This window comes from Melozone crissalis, unplaced genomic scaffold (genome assembly GCF_028551555.1).
Source record: "Melozone crissalis strain CALT ecotype California unplaced genomic scaffold, PUWL_Pcris_2 ptg000393l_1, whole genome shotgun sequence".
Taxonomy (NCBI): domain Eukaryota; kingdom Metazoa; phylum Chordata; class Aves; order Passeriformes; family Passerellidae; genus Melozone; species Melozone crissalis.
Window position 1 is genome coordinate 94,337 of NW_026536132.1, and position 18,716 is coordinate 113,052.

An 18,716-nucleotide genomic window follows, 5' to 3' on the forward strand; every position below is an offset into this window, starting at 1 on the left:
TTTTTGCTGAGATGTAGACGAGAAGAGAGGCTAAAGACGAAGGTACGGTGCTCTGCAGAGCTAAGCACAGCTCCCGGGCGTCTTTCGGCGGAAGGCGCACACCGCAGAGCACTGTGAGCGGCAGAATCGTCTTTGCGCGAAGAAGCAGCTTCTTCGTCTCCGGGAGCCGGAGAGAGCGGCAACTTCGCAAAGGTGATGAAACAAGCTGTACAACACTGCGATTGTGTGCGCAGCTTGCCAAGTGAGAGAAAAGAGTACCTGACCACTCTCCTGCCTTTTCAATTCACATGAACATTCGATTGCAAACTGTTTTGGACAACTTTCTTTCTCTTCTTGCAAAACACTCGGCAGACCTCCGTGCAGCCTCTAGAACACGATGGGAGATGTTTTCTGTGCTGGCACAGTTTCTCCTTGCCAGACAGAGTGGAAAAGCTTTTTGCTAAGATGTAGACGAGAAGAGAGGCTAAAGACGAAGGTACGGTGCTCTGCAGAGCTAAGGTCTGCTCCCGGGCCTCTTTCGGCAGAAGCGGCACACCGCAGAGCACTGTGAGCGGCAGAATCCTCCTTGCACGAAGAAGCAGCTTCTTCGTCTCCGGGAGCCGGGGAGAGCGGCAACTTCGCAAAGGTGATGAAACAAGCTGTACAACACTGCGATTGTGTGCGCAGCTTGCCAACTGAGAGAAAACAGTACCTGACCACTCTCCTGCCTTTTCTATTCACATGAACATTCGATTGCAAGCTGTTTTGGACAACTTTCTTTCTCTTCTTGCAAAACACTCGGCAGACCTCCGTGCAGCCTCTAGAACACGATGGGAGATGTTTTCTGTGCTGGCACAGTTTCTCCTTGCCAGACAGATTGGAAAAGCTTTTTGCTAAGATGTAGACGAGAAGAGAGGCTAAAGACGAAGGTACGGTGCTCTGCAGAGCTTAGCTCTGCTCCCGGGCCTCTTTCGGCAGAAGGCGCACACCGCAGAGCACTGTGAGCGGCAGAATCGTCTTTGCGTGAAGAAGCAGCTTCTTCATCTCCGGGAGCCGGAGAGAGCGGCAGCTTCGCAAAGGTGATGAAACAAGCTGTACAACACTGCGATTGTGTGAGCGGCTTGCCAACTGAGAGAAAACAGTACCTGACCACTCTCCTGCCTTTTCTATTCACATGAACATTCGATTGCAAGCTGTTTTGGACAACTTTCTTTCTCTTCTTGCAAAACACTCGGCAGACCTCCGTGCAGCTTCTAGAACACGATGGGAGATGTTTTCTGTGCTGGCACAGTTTCTCCTTGCCAGACAGAGTGGAAAAGCTTTTTGCTAAGATGTAGACGAGAGCAGACGCTAAAGACGAAGGTACGGTGCTCTGCAGAGCTAAGCACCGCTCCCGGGCCTCTTTCGGCAGAAGGCGCACACCGCAGAGCACTGTGAGCGGCAGAATCGTCTTTGCGCGAAGAAGCAGCTTCTTCGTCTCCGGGAGCCGGAGAGAGCGGCTGCTTCGCAAAGGTGATGAAACAAGCTGTACAACACTGCGATTGTGTGCTCAGCTTGCCAAGTGAGAGAAAACAGTACCTGACCACTCTCCTGCCTTTTCTATTCACATGAACATTCGATTGCAAGCTGTTTTGGACAACTTTCTTTCTCTTCTTGCAAAACACTCGGCAGACCTCCGTGCAGCCTCTAGAACACGATGGGAGATGTTTTCTGTGCTGGCACAGTTTCTCCTTGCCAGACAGAGTGGAAAAGCTTTTTGCTAAGATGTAGACGAGAAGAGAGGCTAAAGAAGCAGGTATGGTGCTTCTCAGAGCTAAGCACAGCTCCCGGGCCTCTTTCGACAGAAGGCGCACACCGCAGAGCACTGTGAGCGGCAGAATCGTCTTTGCGCGAAGAAGCAGCTTCTTCGTCTCCGGGAGCCGGAGAGAGCGGCAACTTCGCAAAGGTGATGAAACAAGCTGCACAACACTGCGATTGTGTGCGCAGCTTGCCAACTGAGAGAAAACAGTACCTGACACTCTCCTGCCTTTTCTATTCACATGAACATTCGATTGCAAGCTGTTTTGGACAACTTTCTTTCATTTCTTGCAAAACACTCGGCAGACCTCTGTGCAGCCTCTAGAACACGATGGGGGATGTTTTTTGTGCTGGCACAGTTTCTCCTTGCCAGAGAGAGTGGAAAAGCTTTTTGCTGAAAAGTAGACGAGAAGAGAGGCTAAAGACGAAGGTACGGTGCTCTGCAGAGCTAAGCACCGCTCCCGGACCTCTTTCGGCAGAAGTCGCACACCGCAGAGCACTGTGAGCGGCAGAATCGTCTTTGCGCGAAGAAGCAGCTTCTTCATCTCCGGGAGCCGGAGAGAGCGGCAGCTTCGCAAAGGTGATGAAACAAGCTGTACAACACTGCGATTGTGTGCGCAGCTTGCCAACTGAGAGAAAACAGTACCTGACCACTCTCCTGCCTTTTCTATTCACATGAACATTCGATTGCAAGCTGTTTTGGACAACTTTCTTTCTCTTCTTGAAAAACACTCGGCAGACCTCCGTGCAGCTTCTAGAACACGATGGGAGATGTTTTCTGTGCTGGCACAGTTTCTCCTTGCCAGACAGAGTGGAAAAGCTTTTTGCTAAGATGTAGACGAGAAGAGAGTCTAAAGACGAAGCTACGGTGCTCTGCAGAGCTAAGCACCGCTCCCAGGCCTCTTTCGGCAGAAGCCGTACACCGCAGAGCACTGTGAGCGGCAGAATCCTCCTTGCACGAAGAAGCAGCTTCTTCGTCTCCGGGAGCCGGAGAGAGCGGCAACTTCGCAAAGGTGATGAAACAAGCTGTACAACACTGCGATTGTGTGCGCAGCATGACAACTGAGAGAAAACTGTACCTGACCACTCTCCTGCCTTTTCTATTCACATGAACATTCGATTGGAAGCTGTTTTGGACAACTTTCTTTCTCTTCCTGCAAAACACTCGGCAGGCCTCCGTGCAGCCTCTAGAACACGATGGGAGATGTTTTTTGTGCTGGCACAGTTTCTCCTTGCCAGACAGAGTGGAAAAGCTTTTTGCTAAGATGTAGACGAGAAGAGAGGCTAAAGACGAAGGTACGGTGCTCTGCAGAGCTAAGCACCGCTCCCGGACCTCTTTCGGCAGAAGGCGCACACCGCAGAGCACTGTGAGTAGCAGAATCGTCTTTGCGCGAAGAAGCAGCTTCTTCGTCTCCGGGAGCCGGAGAGAGAGGCAGCTTCGCAAAGGTGATGAAACAAGCTGTACAATACTGCGATTGTGTGCGCAGCTTGCCAACTGAGAGAAAACAGTACCTGACCACTCTCCTGCCTTTTCTATTCACATGAACATTCGATTGCAAGCTGTTTTGGACAACTTTCTTTCTCTTCTTGCAAAACACTCGGCAGGCCTCCGTGCAGCCTCTAGAACACGATGGGAGATGTTTTCTGTGCTAGCGCAGTTTCTCCTTGCCAGACAGAGTGGAAAAGCTTTTTGCTAAGATGTAGACGAGAAGAGAGGCTAAAGACGAAGGTACGGTGCTCTGCAGAGCTAAGCTCTGCTCCCGGGCCTCTTTCGGCAGAAGCGGCACACCGCAGAGCACTGTGAGCGGCAGAGTCGTCTTTGCGTGAAGAAGCAGCTTCTTCGTCTCCGGGAGCCGGAGAGAGCGGCAACTTCGCAAAGGTGATGAAACAAGCTGTACAACACTGCGATTGTGTGCGCAGCTTGCCAACTGAGAGAAAACAGTACCTGACCACTCTCCTGCCTTTTCTATTCACATGAACATTCGATTGCAAGCTGTTTTGGACAACTTTCTTTCTCTTCTTGCAAAACACTCGGCAGCTCTCCGTGCAGCCTCTAGAACACGATGGGAGATGTTTTCTGTGCTGGCACAGTTTCTCCTTGCCAGACAGAGTGGAAAAGCTTTTTGCTAAGATGTAGACGAGAAGAGAGGCTAAAGACGAAGGTACGGTGCTCTGCAGAGCTAAGCTCTGCTCCCGGGCCTCTTTCGGCAGAAGCCGCACACCGCAGAGCACTGTGAGCGGCAGAATCGTCTTTGCGCGAAGAAGCAGCTTCTTCGTCTCCGGGAGCCGGAGAGAGCGGCAACTTCGCAAAGGTGATGAAACAAGCTGTACAACACTGCGATTGTGTGCGCAGCTTGCCAACTGAGAGAAAACAGTACCTGACCACTCTCCTGCCTTTTCTATTCACATGAACATTCGATTGCAAGCTGTTTTGGACAACTTTCTTTCTCTTCTTGCAAAACACTCGGCAGACCTCCGTGCAGCCTCTAGAACACGATGGGAGATGTTTTCTGTGCTGGCACAGTTTCTCCTTGCCAGACAGAGTGGAAAAGCTTTTTGCTAAGATGTAGACGAGAAGAGAGGCTAAAGACGAAGGTACGGTGCTCTGCAGAGCTAAGCACCGCTCCCGGGCCTCTTTCGGCAGAAGCCGCACACCGCAGAGCACTGTGAGCGGCAGAATCGTCTTTGTGCGAAGAAGCAGCTTCTTCGTCTCCGGGAGCCGGAGAGAGCGGCAGCTTCGCAAAGGTGATGAAACAAGCTGTACAACACTGCGATTGTGTGCGCAGCTTGCCAACTGAGAGAAAACAGTACCTGACCACTCTCCTGCCTTTTCTATTCACATGAACATTCGATTCCAAGCTGTTTTGGACAACTTTCTTCCTCTTCTTGGAAAACACTCTGCAGACCTCTGTGATACTTCTAGAACACGATGGGAGATGTTTTCTGTGCTGGCACAGTTTCTCCTTGCCAGACGTAGTGGAAAAGCTTTTTGCTAAGATGTAGACGTGTAGAGACGCTAAAGACTGGATGAAAGCAAATGACACCCATCTTCAAAGAAGGCAATTAGGTGTGCTCGGAAGAGTCCGAACCAGCCAGCCTGTTTTTTATCTCCAGGAAGTTTATGGAGCAGCTCTTCCTGGAAAGACTTGCCCGGCACCTGAAGTACGGCAAACTCAGGTCGTCAGCATGGATTTTCCGGGGGAATTTTTTTTGCTGAACATCTTTTTCAACTCCTCTGATGAATCGACTGGTCGATGAACGGAATTTTGACTGCCTGGGCCTCAGGGAGGTTTTTGGCATTTCTCTGCATGGCAGCACACATACATACTGGAAGCAATAATGCTAAGGGGAGGGAACCAGTGTCTTTTCAGTGATGCTGAGTGAAAAGACAAGAGGCAGTGGGCACACTCTGAAATACCGGATATTGCCTTTGAACATCACCAAAAGATTTTTTAATGTGAGGGTGACTGAACCATGGCACAGACTGCCCAGAAAGGCTGTGGAGCCTGGATCTTTGAAGACATTAAAATTACACCCAGATAGAATCCTGGGCAAGAGGCTCTAGGTATCCTGGTTTAGCAGGGGGGTTGGATCTGGTTAGCCCCACCAACCCCTTCCACTCTCAGTCGTTCTGTGCTAGTGAATTCTCTTGGAGATGCACTTCAAGCACTGGCATGACAAAGTTCTGTGCAGAGATCCAAATGGACATGGGATCTAAGTTCCTTAAGCAGTGTTCAAGAAGAATATAAAACTCTGGGACAAGTATCTCTTCCCTAACTGAATCCCTTTCAGGGGTAAATTCCCAGCTATAGAAAGATCTTCTGATACGCGTGCATTAGACTGACACTGGCTGAGCAAATTTCTCCCTATGTGTATCTAAGACCAGTTAGGATCTTCACCCAAAGTGTTGTCAACATAGTCACAGAATGTCTACTGTTAAGAAGTGACAACTGACATCAGAATGGCAAATATTGGTCCACAAAATGGATGAATGGATGGGAATCATCTACTTGGGTTAAAAACAAAAATACAGAGTTGGTCTTTATTTCTCAATTTCATTGCAATATTGATAAGGGAAGAAAAAGACCTAAGTCCTTGACTTTCTTAACTGGAGGAAAGATTTTAAAAATTCCTTGTAAAAATGTATTATCACTATCAGACTATTGAAACCATTTGAGATTTGAGTTGGGAAAAAAGATCCGAATTTGTCTAGATAGTGGCAAAGAAGCCAAGAAAATAGGAAAGAAACAAAAAGAGAGCAAAAGAGTCAGCTTCAGCGGACAAGCTCATTCTGGAAGTAGTCTGCGGGGAAAAGGAACTCCCAGTTGAATTTCCAGTGTATTCCTGCGCTGCTTTCACTAACTGCTCAATGGAAAAACCAATCCTTTTGTATAACTTCTCCCAGCAAGAAAAACTCCAACAGGTTGACACCACCATCATGCCTGTTCCAGACATATTGAAAAGAGAAAGGATGATTTTCTTGAAAAGCTACTTGCATAAAAGTCGCAAGACAGTGGAGGGATTCCCACATTCTCCTTCCTCCATCTGGCTTGAAAGTATGTTTGATCAAATATGCAACAAAGCACATGATTTATAAGGTAGAGTCAAATGGATGGTTTGGGAATTGATCTCTTGTTGATAGTAAACTTCATATCCACTCTGTGTGACCTTTCTAAAACAAAATGTGGAGCGGAGGCATGAATCTGCCACAACAAGGGTTAAGCAAACCTACACACTCCCGTTCACATGCCCCCCCTTCCACACACACCTAGGCACACACAGAGATCAGCATAGAAGATCATGAACACCTTGGAAAAGACTGAAATGCTAAATGCCTCTCTTTATGGGCAAAGGAGCTGGTGCAATAGTTCAAATGCCTGGTACAAAAATTCTGTTGAACATTTAGCTCCTATTTAAAAGACAGCTTTTCATTTCATTCCATTTACAAATCATTTTCATTTCATTTGTTTCTTTTAAATTACTTAGTTCTCATGTCTTGTATGTCTAGGAATATTTTCTTTGAAAAAAAGGAAAAAATAGGTGAGATCTTTTCAGCACAAAACATTGCTTGATAGAATTTTAAACCATCGTGATATGGAAGAATTGTTCTGTCCCTCTCTAAGGTGGAAGAAGTATTTGGATCACAGATCATCTACAATGAAATACTTGACATGTTTAAGATGCTTTCAATCCGTGGCACTTTTGTTTCTTTTCATTTTCTTGTGGTGTTGCTGATGTTTTTTTTTACATTTATTTTATTTCCACAGAGATGTCAAATGTTAGTAAACAGAAGAATATATATTTTAAATGGAATCTGAAATTAATTGTTATAGGTCCTTAGTGATTTTTGTTGAGATGCCAGCTGCAGTCATCATCTTATTTCAGATGAAGTGATTACCAGTATAAGCTTATGGTATGAAGCAGGTAATAGTTCACAGAGTAATGGAGTTCTGCTTACCATTTGCAGATGTTCTGATTCTTCATTTGCTACTTTAACTTGTAACCACTCTCTTTTTTGGATAGCTAGAAATCTGTGAGAGAAACTACAGCAAGATTCCTTTGTCGTTAGATACTTGATATGACAATATTAGGAGAAGGGGAAGGAGAAAATGGTGTTTAGCTCTGTTTCCATGAAGATTCAAACCCTTTGGTGGTGTTCTGAAATACCAACAACCCCAAAATAAATTGCAGCATTGGAATTGCAGTAGCAAAATTTATTTTGATATGGATGTATTTTTGATTAGTAATGTATAGCAAGTTTTTGTAAGGCTTCAAGCCCCTGCCCCCTTCTTTCTTAATTTCTCTCCCTACAAAACTGAAGAGAAGAGCCTAAATATCATTAGGAGCTGGTGCCTTGTGTAGAATAGTTTTGAACAGAAGGAAAGAGGGTAATTGATAACCTAAAGCAAACAGCAAGAGATCTGCCTTGCTGTCACAAGTCTGCTGCATCTCTGAGAAAGCTTGCTGTGCTATTAGAGTCACAATGTGCTCAGTAAGGAAATCTTCTTGGGAAAAAATATCTTTTCGCAATTACTTGAAAGCAATAAGCAGATGTGTATTCTCCGACGCATTTTCAAAAATTACAGAAGTTTAAAAATTTTGATCAAAACCAGTTTGTTTCATTACTTGAGGAGCTTTTCTAAGCCAAGCTCTAAGTTCTCCTCATGTTGCTGTTGTGTAGCTGAAGCCTAGAGCATGAAGATGACAGAACTCGGTTCTCACAACTGTAAATAAAGCTGGAGGAAGGTTGTGGATGTGCAGGAACCGATTGTCTGACGTTAGCAGCAGATCAATGCACAACAAATGTGAATAGCACTGGATGGGTGCTGAACACATATGATTGTAACCTTAGTCTGAGAGAGATTACCTCTGGTTTGCACCCTGGTGGTGATTCTAACCCTAGTCTGAGAGAGATCACCTCTGGTTTGCATCTTGGTGATTCTAACCTTGGTCTGAGAGAGATCACCTCTGGTTTGCACCCTGGTGATTCTAAACTTGGTCTGAGAGAGATCACCTCTGGGTTGCACCCTGATGATTCTAACCACATTAATCGCTTCATCTGCAAATGAGATGATGAGTGCAGCTGGCATCTCCACTCACGGGGCATGATCCCTTACCAGCGTACAGCATTTCTCCCCAGCAGCATTCATGTGTATCTTACTTCAGTGACTCATAAATAATTATGTTCTTTTAGCTGCAAATTAAGTGGCTGATGACTGAGGTTTTTCTGGGCAGCATACTGATAGATTATGTATGGTTAGTACTGTTCATATTGTTTTGTGCTTGTGGGGGTTTATTCCCTCAAAACCTGTACTTGTAGGTCTTAGAGATTATTTTTTTTTAATGATTAATTTGGTAAGACTTCCCTATCATCTTTCTCCTTGGATTACTGGTAGAAATTTTCTTCCTGCTGTTTGTTACATACCTCCCTGAAGGATACTAATCGTTTTATGTATGTACCTTTCCTTGAAAATATAACTAGGTTACTTTGGCAACCAGCCGTATGTTCTGGAGAAGAGATTTATTATTTTTATAGAAGCCTCTCACCCCCAGAGACAGGAACAGTGATCTTGAATGTCTCCATGGGTAAAAATCAATGGATCTTTACTTATTTGTATATATGCTCCAATGTAGTTTTCTGTTGCCCTGAGTTTCTTTTCATGATAGAGTTCACCTGAGTCTGAGCATCTATTTTGGTTGCTACAATTAAAAGGTGTCCCTCCTAATGCATACCTGTTGCATGGCTGTGTAACTGTGCTCTCATTTTGTGATAGCATGGGCATTCTAATTTAGTCTTGCATGGTGAATTATTCTGGGAGTCCACATTGCAAATTGCCAAGTCTGGCATTCCCTTCTCTATCAGGTCCTTTTGCCCACTAAGGAATAGCTACACCTTACTGATTAGTTTATCAAGACAGACTGTACATTATTGCTTATAAACTAAGTTGCTCTGGGATAATAATGCTTCTGCGCTGTCGATGAATGAGTAAAAATTTGAACATTACCTTCACATATATATGTGCATGTGAGGCACAGGCTTTTCCCATGCCCCTTGCCATCAGATGCTACTCATTTTCTGTTGTTTGGACAGCGTACAAAATAGCATACCCTGGAGACAACAGGGCTGTGTTGTGAATTCCTGTTCCTAGCCAGCCCCTGGAAAATGTTTTGGTTTGGAATACGGGAAGAAATGAAGCTGTGGGGAAACGGTGTTTGTCCCTGGTTAAAGAAAGAGCTACCTTGCACGCTGTGAGATGGGCTGATACATACATTGTGTGAATCCAGAGTATGAGGAGACATTCACCAGGGTACTGTATTTTTCCTCACTAGCAAAAATAAACGATTCCGTTTCAATGCCATTTCCCAATTTTTGATATCCTTCTTGCCTCATTTCCCAAACAACTCTGAGCTGGGAATGTCTTTCATTCCCGCTGCCTGTGTTGTTTGTTCTGGCTACTGGATCTTTTCCATTTCTGGGAGATGCTGCATCTCTCTGTTTCTCTGCCAGACTAATTCTTTTTTGCTCCAGTGGGCTTTGTGCTTGGAGCAGAGAGTGCAAAATGCCTGGTCAGAAGTGTTACAGTTTCAGGGAAGGTAGATGGTGAATTTCCAGGCTATTTCTATTTTGGGTTTTGTTTGTTTCCTTTCTTCTTACTGTTATATACTAATAGGTTTTTTTTTAGTTTTTCTCTCTGTACTCTCTTCCAATATAGAAATAACATTTTTCAAAAATCCTCCAAGGTCCCATGAGGAAACAGTAACCAGTCTTTCATTTCTTTGTGTAGGCACACACTCAGAAGGGCAGAGGGCACAGTCATCCTGTCAGTGCAGCACAGAGAACAGTGAAATATCAGTAGAGGATTTGTTTCTTCCTGCTATCCTAACTTTTTTTCTTTGTTGATATTAAAGCATAAGTTATTCTTAATGCGGTTCTTCCTTAAACATTCCTTGTACGCTGATAGGCTCAGCAAAGGTTTGGTCACTGGGGAATGGATGACTCAGGCTTTTACACTCTGAGTCAACAGTCACAATGAGTAGATTCATATACTTTTGGCATGTAAGTACAAGCTGGTGCTTCATTTCACTGTGTTTTGTCGATGAATTTTTCCAGAGTTAATTCAGACATTCTGAAGCATTGAGAAGCAACATAACCTGTGCTCTGCTTGGGCGTAGGTTATGGTGGAAAGTGAGTTGATGTTGTTACCTGCTCTCACGATGCTACATTTGCAGTTAAGGAAACAGCCTCAGAATGCCTTCCATGCTTGTGTTTTTATCAGTTTCTCTTTGAGGGGCATGCCTATACTACCTAACAAACTTGTTTAAATATATAGCATACTTTCCTAACTGCGTAATGTTTCACTTTGTCCACTTTGTTTCTTTGAAGACCTAAGGTGCTGATAGTAAAATTGTTGAAAGGGCGATAATGCAGCATGGGGCTGTGGAGCTTGCCAGGCTGTGAACAGGATATAACAAGCTTCTATTCTTTGGCATCAGCTTAAAAGTAGTCCTTTTGTTTTGTGAAACTTTTAATTTGGGCTGTTTTGAAGGGAAGTGATGTACTGTGGCTCAAACTGGCAACTTCTGTGTTCTTTACTGGGATAACTTTATTGAATATCCTCTCTGACTGAAAGGAGAGTGGTGAACAACACTAGTCCAGTGTCACAGTAGAGATAAATAACACTGTTATCGAAGTAGATGAAGGTTTCATTTAATTTCATTTATCCTCTGCACCAGTGTTTCCCGAAGAGTTCTGATGCTTTGTGCTGATCCTCCCTACTGGAGATATGCAGATGAGTTATTTTTCTGTCAGCTCTGTCCAATGAAAGTCAAGATCGTGCTGCTAGGCCACCTTTTTACAGGAAAAATAATCTAATGACTGGATTGCAGTACTGTCATGGAAATAAATTGCCTCCTATGTTCAGATAGCAGCAAGGTGGTGACCACTTAGTGCAAATCTTCTTCCTATTGTTAATGGTTTCTCAGTAGCATAAAAGCCTGTGCTCTTGGCAGCTAAAAGATTTAGTCACATCTAGATAATGTATTTGAGACAAGACACAACTAGATCAAATGATTATTTGTGAGGGTTTTGCCTCGATTCATCATGCGGTAGTACATTTTCCAAGAGTTCGGCTGCAGAGCTCCTACCAGAGACACTGATAAGGTTTTTTGGGGGTCTGATTTTGTTTTTCCTAGGTGTCTCTGTGTGTCTTTGTTTTTCTCACTTTTGTTGCATTCTAGTGAGTTGTGAGCCAGCTAGCCTTCCTGTGTGGTAGGTGTGAAAAATTGGACTGTCTCGCTGTTCCAGCCTCTGGTGAACATGAGCTCTCTTGCCATTCCTCTGAAACTGTGCTACATTCTAAAAAGATGATTATGGAGTGCAGTATTTAAGGGTTGTATGGTGGCATGAGGTCAGGTTCTGTGGGGGGAACTGGCTGTATTTGGAAATCTCAGTGATCTGCTACTACTCGTGATCAGCTTTAGAGAGGACAAAGTCAAATAGCGTCAGAAGGTGTCTGCTGAGCCTTTTGACAACTGCTTTGCACGACATCGACTGTAATTTTTAAGATGATGTCAAGTAGTGCTAGTATTCAGTCATTTTAATAAGGCAGTGAGTCTTAGCAGCAAAGACTTGCTGGCAACTCGCTGTTTGAGCCTGGTGCTGTTACATCAGCTCTTTTGTGAAGGCTTCATCATGCACAAACTTTTATGCTTATCCCACTTTTTCCACCAAATTAAAATAGGGGTCAATTTGAAACTATATACCAGGAGATTTCATTGGCAATTTGGGCTAAAGCAAAAACTTTAATCTCTGAAGGTTAGATTTAATTGTCTCCCTGCCTCTCTTAACTGTAATAAAAGAGTAGTGAAAAAGCTTCAGCTAGTTTTCCTTTTATTTACTCCAGCAGCAGGTTCGAGCCCAAAGGAAAAAAAAAAAAGGTGTAAAACAAGCTGACTTGGCCTTTTGTATGTATCAGAGCTTTTGTAGCATTGGTTTCTCATCAGACCAAGCTTGCTTGCTGTGAGGATAATCTGACTCACCTTTTGGAAAGGTAAAGGTCAGCTGCACTTGAGGAAGCCCCTGGTAGGCAATGCAGGCTCATAAAAATACTCTCAGCTCTTTCTTGACAGTTACCTTCTCTGGACCATGGTCTTGTCTTTGCTTGCCTCAGGCTTCTGGGAGCCCAGGATAGTTTATTGCCCTGCAGAAAGCACTGGGTAGATCCCACAGCAGTGTTCACTGCTGTATATTCCTGTATATATATATATATATATATATATATATATATATATATATATATATATAAAATACATATATATTTCAATGCATGGCTCATTAATCTGTGTCCCTTCTGTGGAGTAGCTGATGATGCGTTTATTTATTTCTTCCTTCCTTCTTTTTCTTCAGTGCTTTGACCCTTTCATTTTGAAGGCATAAGGTGTGGAAGTGTAAAGAATGATCTCATGGTAAGGGACTCTGAGTCCAGGATAAAAGTGAATTATTAGAACAGAATTTCTCTCTGAGGTAGAATGGGTTTTAAGAATGATGCCACATAGGCAGAATGCATTTCTCATTTGTATACCCTGACAAAAGAATTGATTGTTGCTGCCTGCTTTTAGGTATGTAGATTTATACCTGACAACTAGCTCTAAGTTCACAAGTAGTAACAAACGATAGAAACCAGCTTAACCACTGGTAGCAATTAGCTGTTTTAGAATGTGTTTGAAAAGGTTGTGTAACTGGGGAAATTGTCAGACAAGAGAAGATCCAATCAGGCTGCTAAAAGAGATTTTGTGGGCAAATGAAATGAGTACTTCGGTAAAATTCCTTACTATTGCAGCGTATGCGCGTGCACACTGGTGGGCTGGGGCTGATGAGCCTCTGGCAGGGAGCTTTGCAGAAGCTGCAAATGTTTTCAGTGGAAAGGAGACCTCAGCTCAGTTCTGCGGCATGTGACTTCCTATTTCGGTAGGTTACTTCCAAGGGACTTCCTCTGTTAAATGGACTCGTCTCTGGAGATTTAATCTGGAGCTGGAGCGTGGTCTGCTTTGTCCTGTGCCTCTGACAGCACTTTCCTGGAGTTTGCTTTGGAGTATTTCATTTTTATTTTGCACTGTCTCCAGCGTGCAAGGGTCTAGTGGCTGCTACTCGTGATCGGAAGCTGAGCACGTTTGTCCAGGTCTCAGTGGTGCATCCAGCAGAGCACATTGCCGCGCGGTATTCGAGCACTGAAATCGTGGAGGTGAGAGTCTTCCTTACTCAATTAACATGCTGATTGTTCCATTGCTCATTTCTTCCTTAGAAAGTGAGTTAGGAATAAAACAAGTTGGTGCATAGTGCCAGGTAAGACAAGCACACCCTGGCAGTTAGTAAAGCATACTGAAGTGTGCTGTAGTTCTTGGCATTTAAGCAGGATCAAGAGAAATTCACTTGGCTTCTCATGAAAGCTCTGTTGTTCCAAGTGGAGGCATGGAGAATATTCCAATTCTCCAGACACAGGTTTAGAATGAAACAGGGAATAGTTGCTCTCATGAAGGGACAAGGCAATGCAAAATAAAACTTAATTAAGAGTATAGTGAGTTTGGAAAGTATTTTTAAATGCAGAAAAGCATAGGTGTATTACATGGTCTGTTATCCTATTTGGTTTTTGTTCTATTTTTTCCATTAAAGAGCTGATGCTTTTGCAATTTGAAAAATATTACTCTAGATCTATAATTTGGGAAAGAAATGTGTGTATGTAATGTCTGTGACTTTACATGTAAGAATTAGTAATTGGTACCATACGTGACAACAAAAGTCGTCTGAGGCTGCTTTGCTAATCCTGACTTTGCCCTGTAAGCATTGGTGTCAGAAACAGCGAAAATGGTTCAGAGAAAATGAAGGGTGAGCAATGTAGATGTAACTTGCTTAACTTACAGGGGAGATTCATTAAGAGCAGGAAAGTCTCATTGTAAACACACACATGATTTCACCAGAGGCTTGTTTTAACTCTTAAATACAATGAGAATATTTCATGAGGTCTTTGTGTGATTACTTTCAACCAACTACTAATTAAATTATTATGATTTCAGCCCTCAACCATCCTGAAACTGTCTAATTCAAATATCTTGTATCTGATCAGGATGTCTCATTGCAGACTGTCTGGAATGATGTTGTGCAAAAGATGGATAGATAACCATGTATTCTTTGAAATAGAAGTTGATGCATTTCCTAATACAATGTCCTAGACCTCAATAAATTCCTGAATTTGTTTTATCAAGGTTCTTGGCTTTGTAGTCAAGCTTTGGTGGAGGGCAAGGCAGGGTCACAGAAAGTTAATCCGTAAGATAAATTACCTTTGTCGTGCACAAGCCTTTTTTTTTTTTTTTTTAATTACTTAATGGAAAATTTAATGATACCCACCTGGTAATCTTTGGCAATTAGGTGTAATTAAACATGAAGAAATTATAAATAATGTTTTGCATTATTCATTTAATTGTACATCTTTAGCTATGATATAGTTAGTTCTGTGTACAGCTTTTAAGTGTAATCATAATGTTTCAAAGCACAGGAATTTTATTTTATAGCAGTACAGCCTAAAGAGGAATATTTCAATCCCCTCTCCACAAAATCAGTATCCTTAATGTAATACTGAGAGTCTCTGTAGCATTTCTATACACTCAGTATTGTGGCTTAATGAAGATTGCTCTTTTTTGTATGTGTGTGCATGTTAAATCCTTAGTTCATCTAAATTAAGATGAAATTTTGGTACTTTCAAAAAGTGTTGAGGGAGTAAGAAAGGTTTTTTGGTTATTATAGGTTGTATTCCAGAACCTGGTACTAGCTGAGCTGTTTAAAAATGTGATAGCAGGCTCTGCCTCTGAAGCACTTCATATCCTTCCCAGTTAAAAAAACTTTCCAGGAAGTTCTTGTAGTTTTGTTTGGGTTTTGCTTGTTTGCTTTTAGCTTTCCTGATAAAGTTTTAAGGCTGTTTGTTTTTTCTCTTTGATTGGGTAATAAAACTGAGCTGTTTCCATCTCTCTGCTGTAGACAGCTGGCACCCTCTGGGTTTCTGTACCTCCACAGTGACACCCTTCACATTGCTCAGCTGTCCTTACTGAGTGTTTGCCCATGTTGCACAGGGTACAAAAGATCCTCTGTTTCTGACTGGTGTGACCTTCCCACCGGAATACCCCATCTATGAGGAAACTAAAATAAAACTCACGGTCTACGATGTCAAAGATAAATCCCAAGACACGGTAAGCGCTTTGCTTCAGTCCGTGCACAGATCTGACTGAGGAATGAGTTTCTTGCTGTGTTGTTCTTCGGCTCTCATTAGCAAATTGGGGAGATGGTTTGATGTCAAATTGGTTTTGTTGTTCTCTTGTGCCTAAAATCTACTTCATCTGTTGTTGATATGTTAGAGACTAGAGAAAGAGAACCATGCACTTAAGGTGGGCTTTTTGCTATTGGCTTTTTAACTGGTTACATGAGTCAGCACAGGTATTCCTGGCAAAGAAAAGACTGCTCTCTTGTGCTTTTTGAGAGCAGAGAACACATGGAATAGACTCTGATAGCACTGCTGTGAATAACTTTTCAGAAATATATTTCTGATAATATTTTACTTCTCTGCATAAACCAGAATGACAGTAGAGCCTGTAACTTGGGAGAGAGCTACTCCTATTTAATCTCTTGGGTGGTGATACCTGCAGCTTTCTGTTGCTGCTTTTGTTCTTGATTTGTAGCAGTCCAAACTCTACAGCTAAAGGTGAATCATTTGGGGTTCCAGTGTTGTAGACTCTTGAGTACAGAGTCAGCTTTTTATTCTTGGGAGTTACTCACTTGGGCTGATACATGGAGGTCAGAGGAACAATCTGAGTGGTTAAACTGCCAAATAAAGAGCTTGAGTACTATTTGATGTGTTCCAGATAATCCAAGACAGCCTCAGACAAGGGCTAAGCCTTTGTCTTAGCCTAGGACAGAGCTAGATGTCATAACAGGACCTGTGGGAGATGTGTATTTTTCTTCTGCAGCAGGCTGGAGTCCAGCTGATTAGTTTGCTCTCAGCCATCAAGAATGGCCACGTTGACACCTGTGTTGAATTGACTGAATTGCTCTGTAGTTGGCACCCAGCATGATGAAAGCAAGTGCAAGCTTCTGTCCTGGCTGTATATATGTTCATTATCTAGAAGAAGGTAATCGAGGACATGATTTGAAGCTTGGGACTGTCTTTGAGCTGCTTACAAAAGTAAAGTTCTATGTTTTGAGAACTTGTAATTTTTTCAGGTAGAAAATTATTGGTCTATTTGTTTAAATTTTCAACCTTTGTGAGCCAGCAGGTTGCTTCTGTCCCCTCACTGTGCTCTTTCATGGGAATATGTGGAGTGTCTTAAGCATCAAATCTGAATTTCTTCTCTGTTTAAGAAGGGAAGGGACATGTATATGCATTTTATAATGTATATATTTTAAATTTGGTGTTGGATTAGACTACAGGGACTTAAAATGGGATCTGCTGTTTCTTCAATAGAGTTGTCACCTGTGGACAGGTAACAGGCATTGAGTTAATGGAGTTGGACTTTGTCCTTCCCTTCCAGTTTCATTTTGACTGACAGATGCTGGAAAATAATATCCTATCAGTAAGTGATAAAAGTGAACTGGGTTGGTAGTACTTTTTCCCTGTGTTACTGCTTTTCTAGCTCCAGGCTCCTCTACTGCCACTTATGAAAGAGAAGATCTACCCTAGAGAACTAATAGAACTTGATAAGCTTTTTGCAAACATGTAAGGACTTTCTGTAACTGTTCCTTACAATTGTAGTTCAGGACTAGAGTCTCTCCCAGGGAATCCCACTGATGTAGCTTGTAAATCACGAGATAATACCTTTCTCTTTTGTCGTAGCATTTGTATTGTTCCTATGTGAAACATTCTAGATCTGTGCTGTAGGACCTTTTTGTGGGGGCAAGTATTGATCTCATCTCTGATTTACATACATTTAGCATTTTTTACTACTCAACCATTTTAAGCTGGATGTAGGCAATAAAAAATTAAATAAGATGCAAGATTTAAATCAAGATGAGCTGCAGCATATGTGAATCACCCCAGGCTACCCTAGTTGCAACTTCGTCTGTGGCAATATTTCCACTTCTGTTTACATCCCAGAATCTCAGTCATGCTATCACTTGACTTTCTTACCTGTAATTAATTAGAAACCATCATGCTTTCTATTAGTTTGGGTGATTTTTTTTCAAGTCTGGATGTTTATGTAGGCTCATAAGAGTCAGGTTAAAACGAGCTATAATTTGATATCATTACCAGCATAGCTGCAACAGCACGGATCTCCATGCTTGGAGATCAAACCAAACAAACTGGATATGTCCCTTTGGCAGTGAAACTGCTCCCAGGGCTGTGGTGTCACAGCTCTGATTCTCCAGTCTGCAGCAGAGCTGGCTTTCCTGTTCTTCAAAAAGTGCTGCCACGTATTACAGCTGCCAAATGTAGTCCCACCATTCCTCCAAACGGACAGGTAATCCAGTTTTGGGTGGGGGGGAATCCAGGCCTGCTAGGCATGCCCTGCTCTTCCAGGCTGTGCTCCAGAGCAGATGTGAGCTCAAATCATTGGGCATTTGTAGCAGAAATAAACCTTGGATTGGACTCTGAGCTGTTCTGCAGAAATCGTGTTACAGCAATAATTCCCACAGCATCAGGGCTGTGCTACTGCTTGCCTCAGTTAATGAGCTCAAAGTAGTTAATATCTCTTGTCACAAATAAATACTTTAACTTTTCTTATTTATTTTGATGCAACTATAGGAAGTGAATTCTGTGCATGAATTAAACTCAGCAGGATTTTACTACCACAAATAGAAGACTGTAGAGAAGGCGGGAAAAGGGCAGTGAGTACATCACGGGTAAAGCATTTTCTTGTTGTCAAAGGTTTGACATTGGCACAAGGCCAAATGCCCCCACGAAAATACACCTTCTCTGGTGTCTGCTGTGAGATTTTGACCAGGAATAAACAAAGCAGGCTCTCACTTGAAAAAGAAGAAAAATTTATTAACTAAACTACAAAAACAATTACCAAACTACACACAAAAGAAAGGGGAAAAAAAAAACACAAGGAAAATGAAAACCTCACAAAAACACTCTCCTCCTCCTCCTCCCCCCCCCAAATTCCCAATACAATACAATCCAAAATCAATTCTGGGTCCAGCACCACCCTTTAGAATACTCGACTTCAGTTCCTCAAGAGGAGAGGGAGTCCTTCCATGTGTCATGGTGGCCTTTTCCGTCCTTGTTCCGGTGCTCTCACCACCGGACCAGAATCAGGGCTGCTTCCAGGGTTGTCCTTTTAAGGAGGCTGTGTCCAGTTCCAGAAAAGCTCAATCTCTCACCTCTGGGACATCTGTCCCCCCCATATTTTATATACCCCCTGGGGCCGAGGGGTGCCCACACTGAATCTTCTTTGGC

General features: G+C 43.0%; 1 protein-coding gene across 1 annotated transcript in view; it reads left to right on the top strand.

Moving 5' to 3' along the window:
• Positions 1-15,499: 15,499 nt before the first annotated feature.
• Positions 15,500-18,716, top strand: part of LOC128950066 (inositol polyphosphate 4-phosphatase type II-like) — a gene marked incomplete at its 5' end in the record, with an annotated part of 124,900 nt that continues 121,683 nt past the window's right edge. Inside the window, one exon of the mRNA XM_054294944.1 lies at positions 15,500-15,513. Coding sequence (XP_054150919.1) covers positions 15,500-15,513 — 14 coding nt within the window. The remainder of the gene's footprint in view (positions 15,514-18,716) is intronic.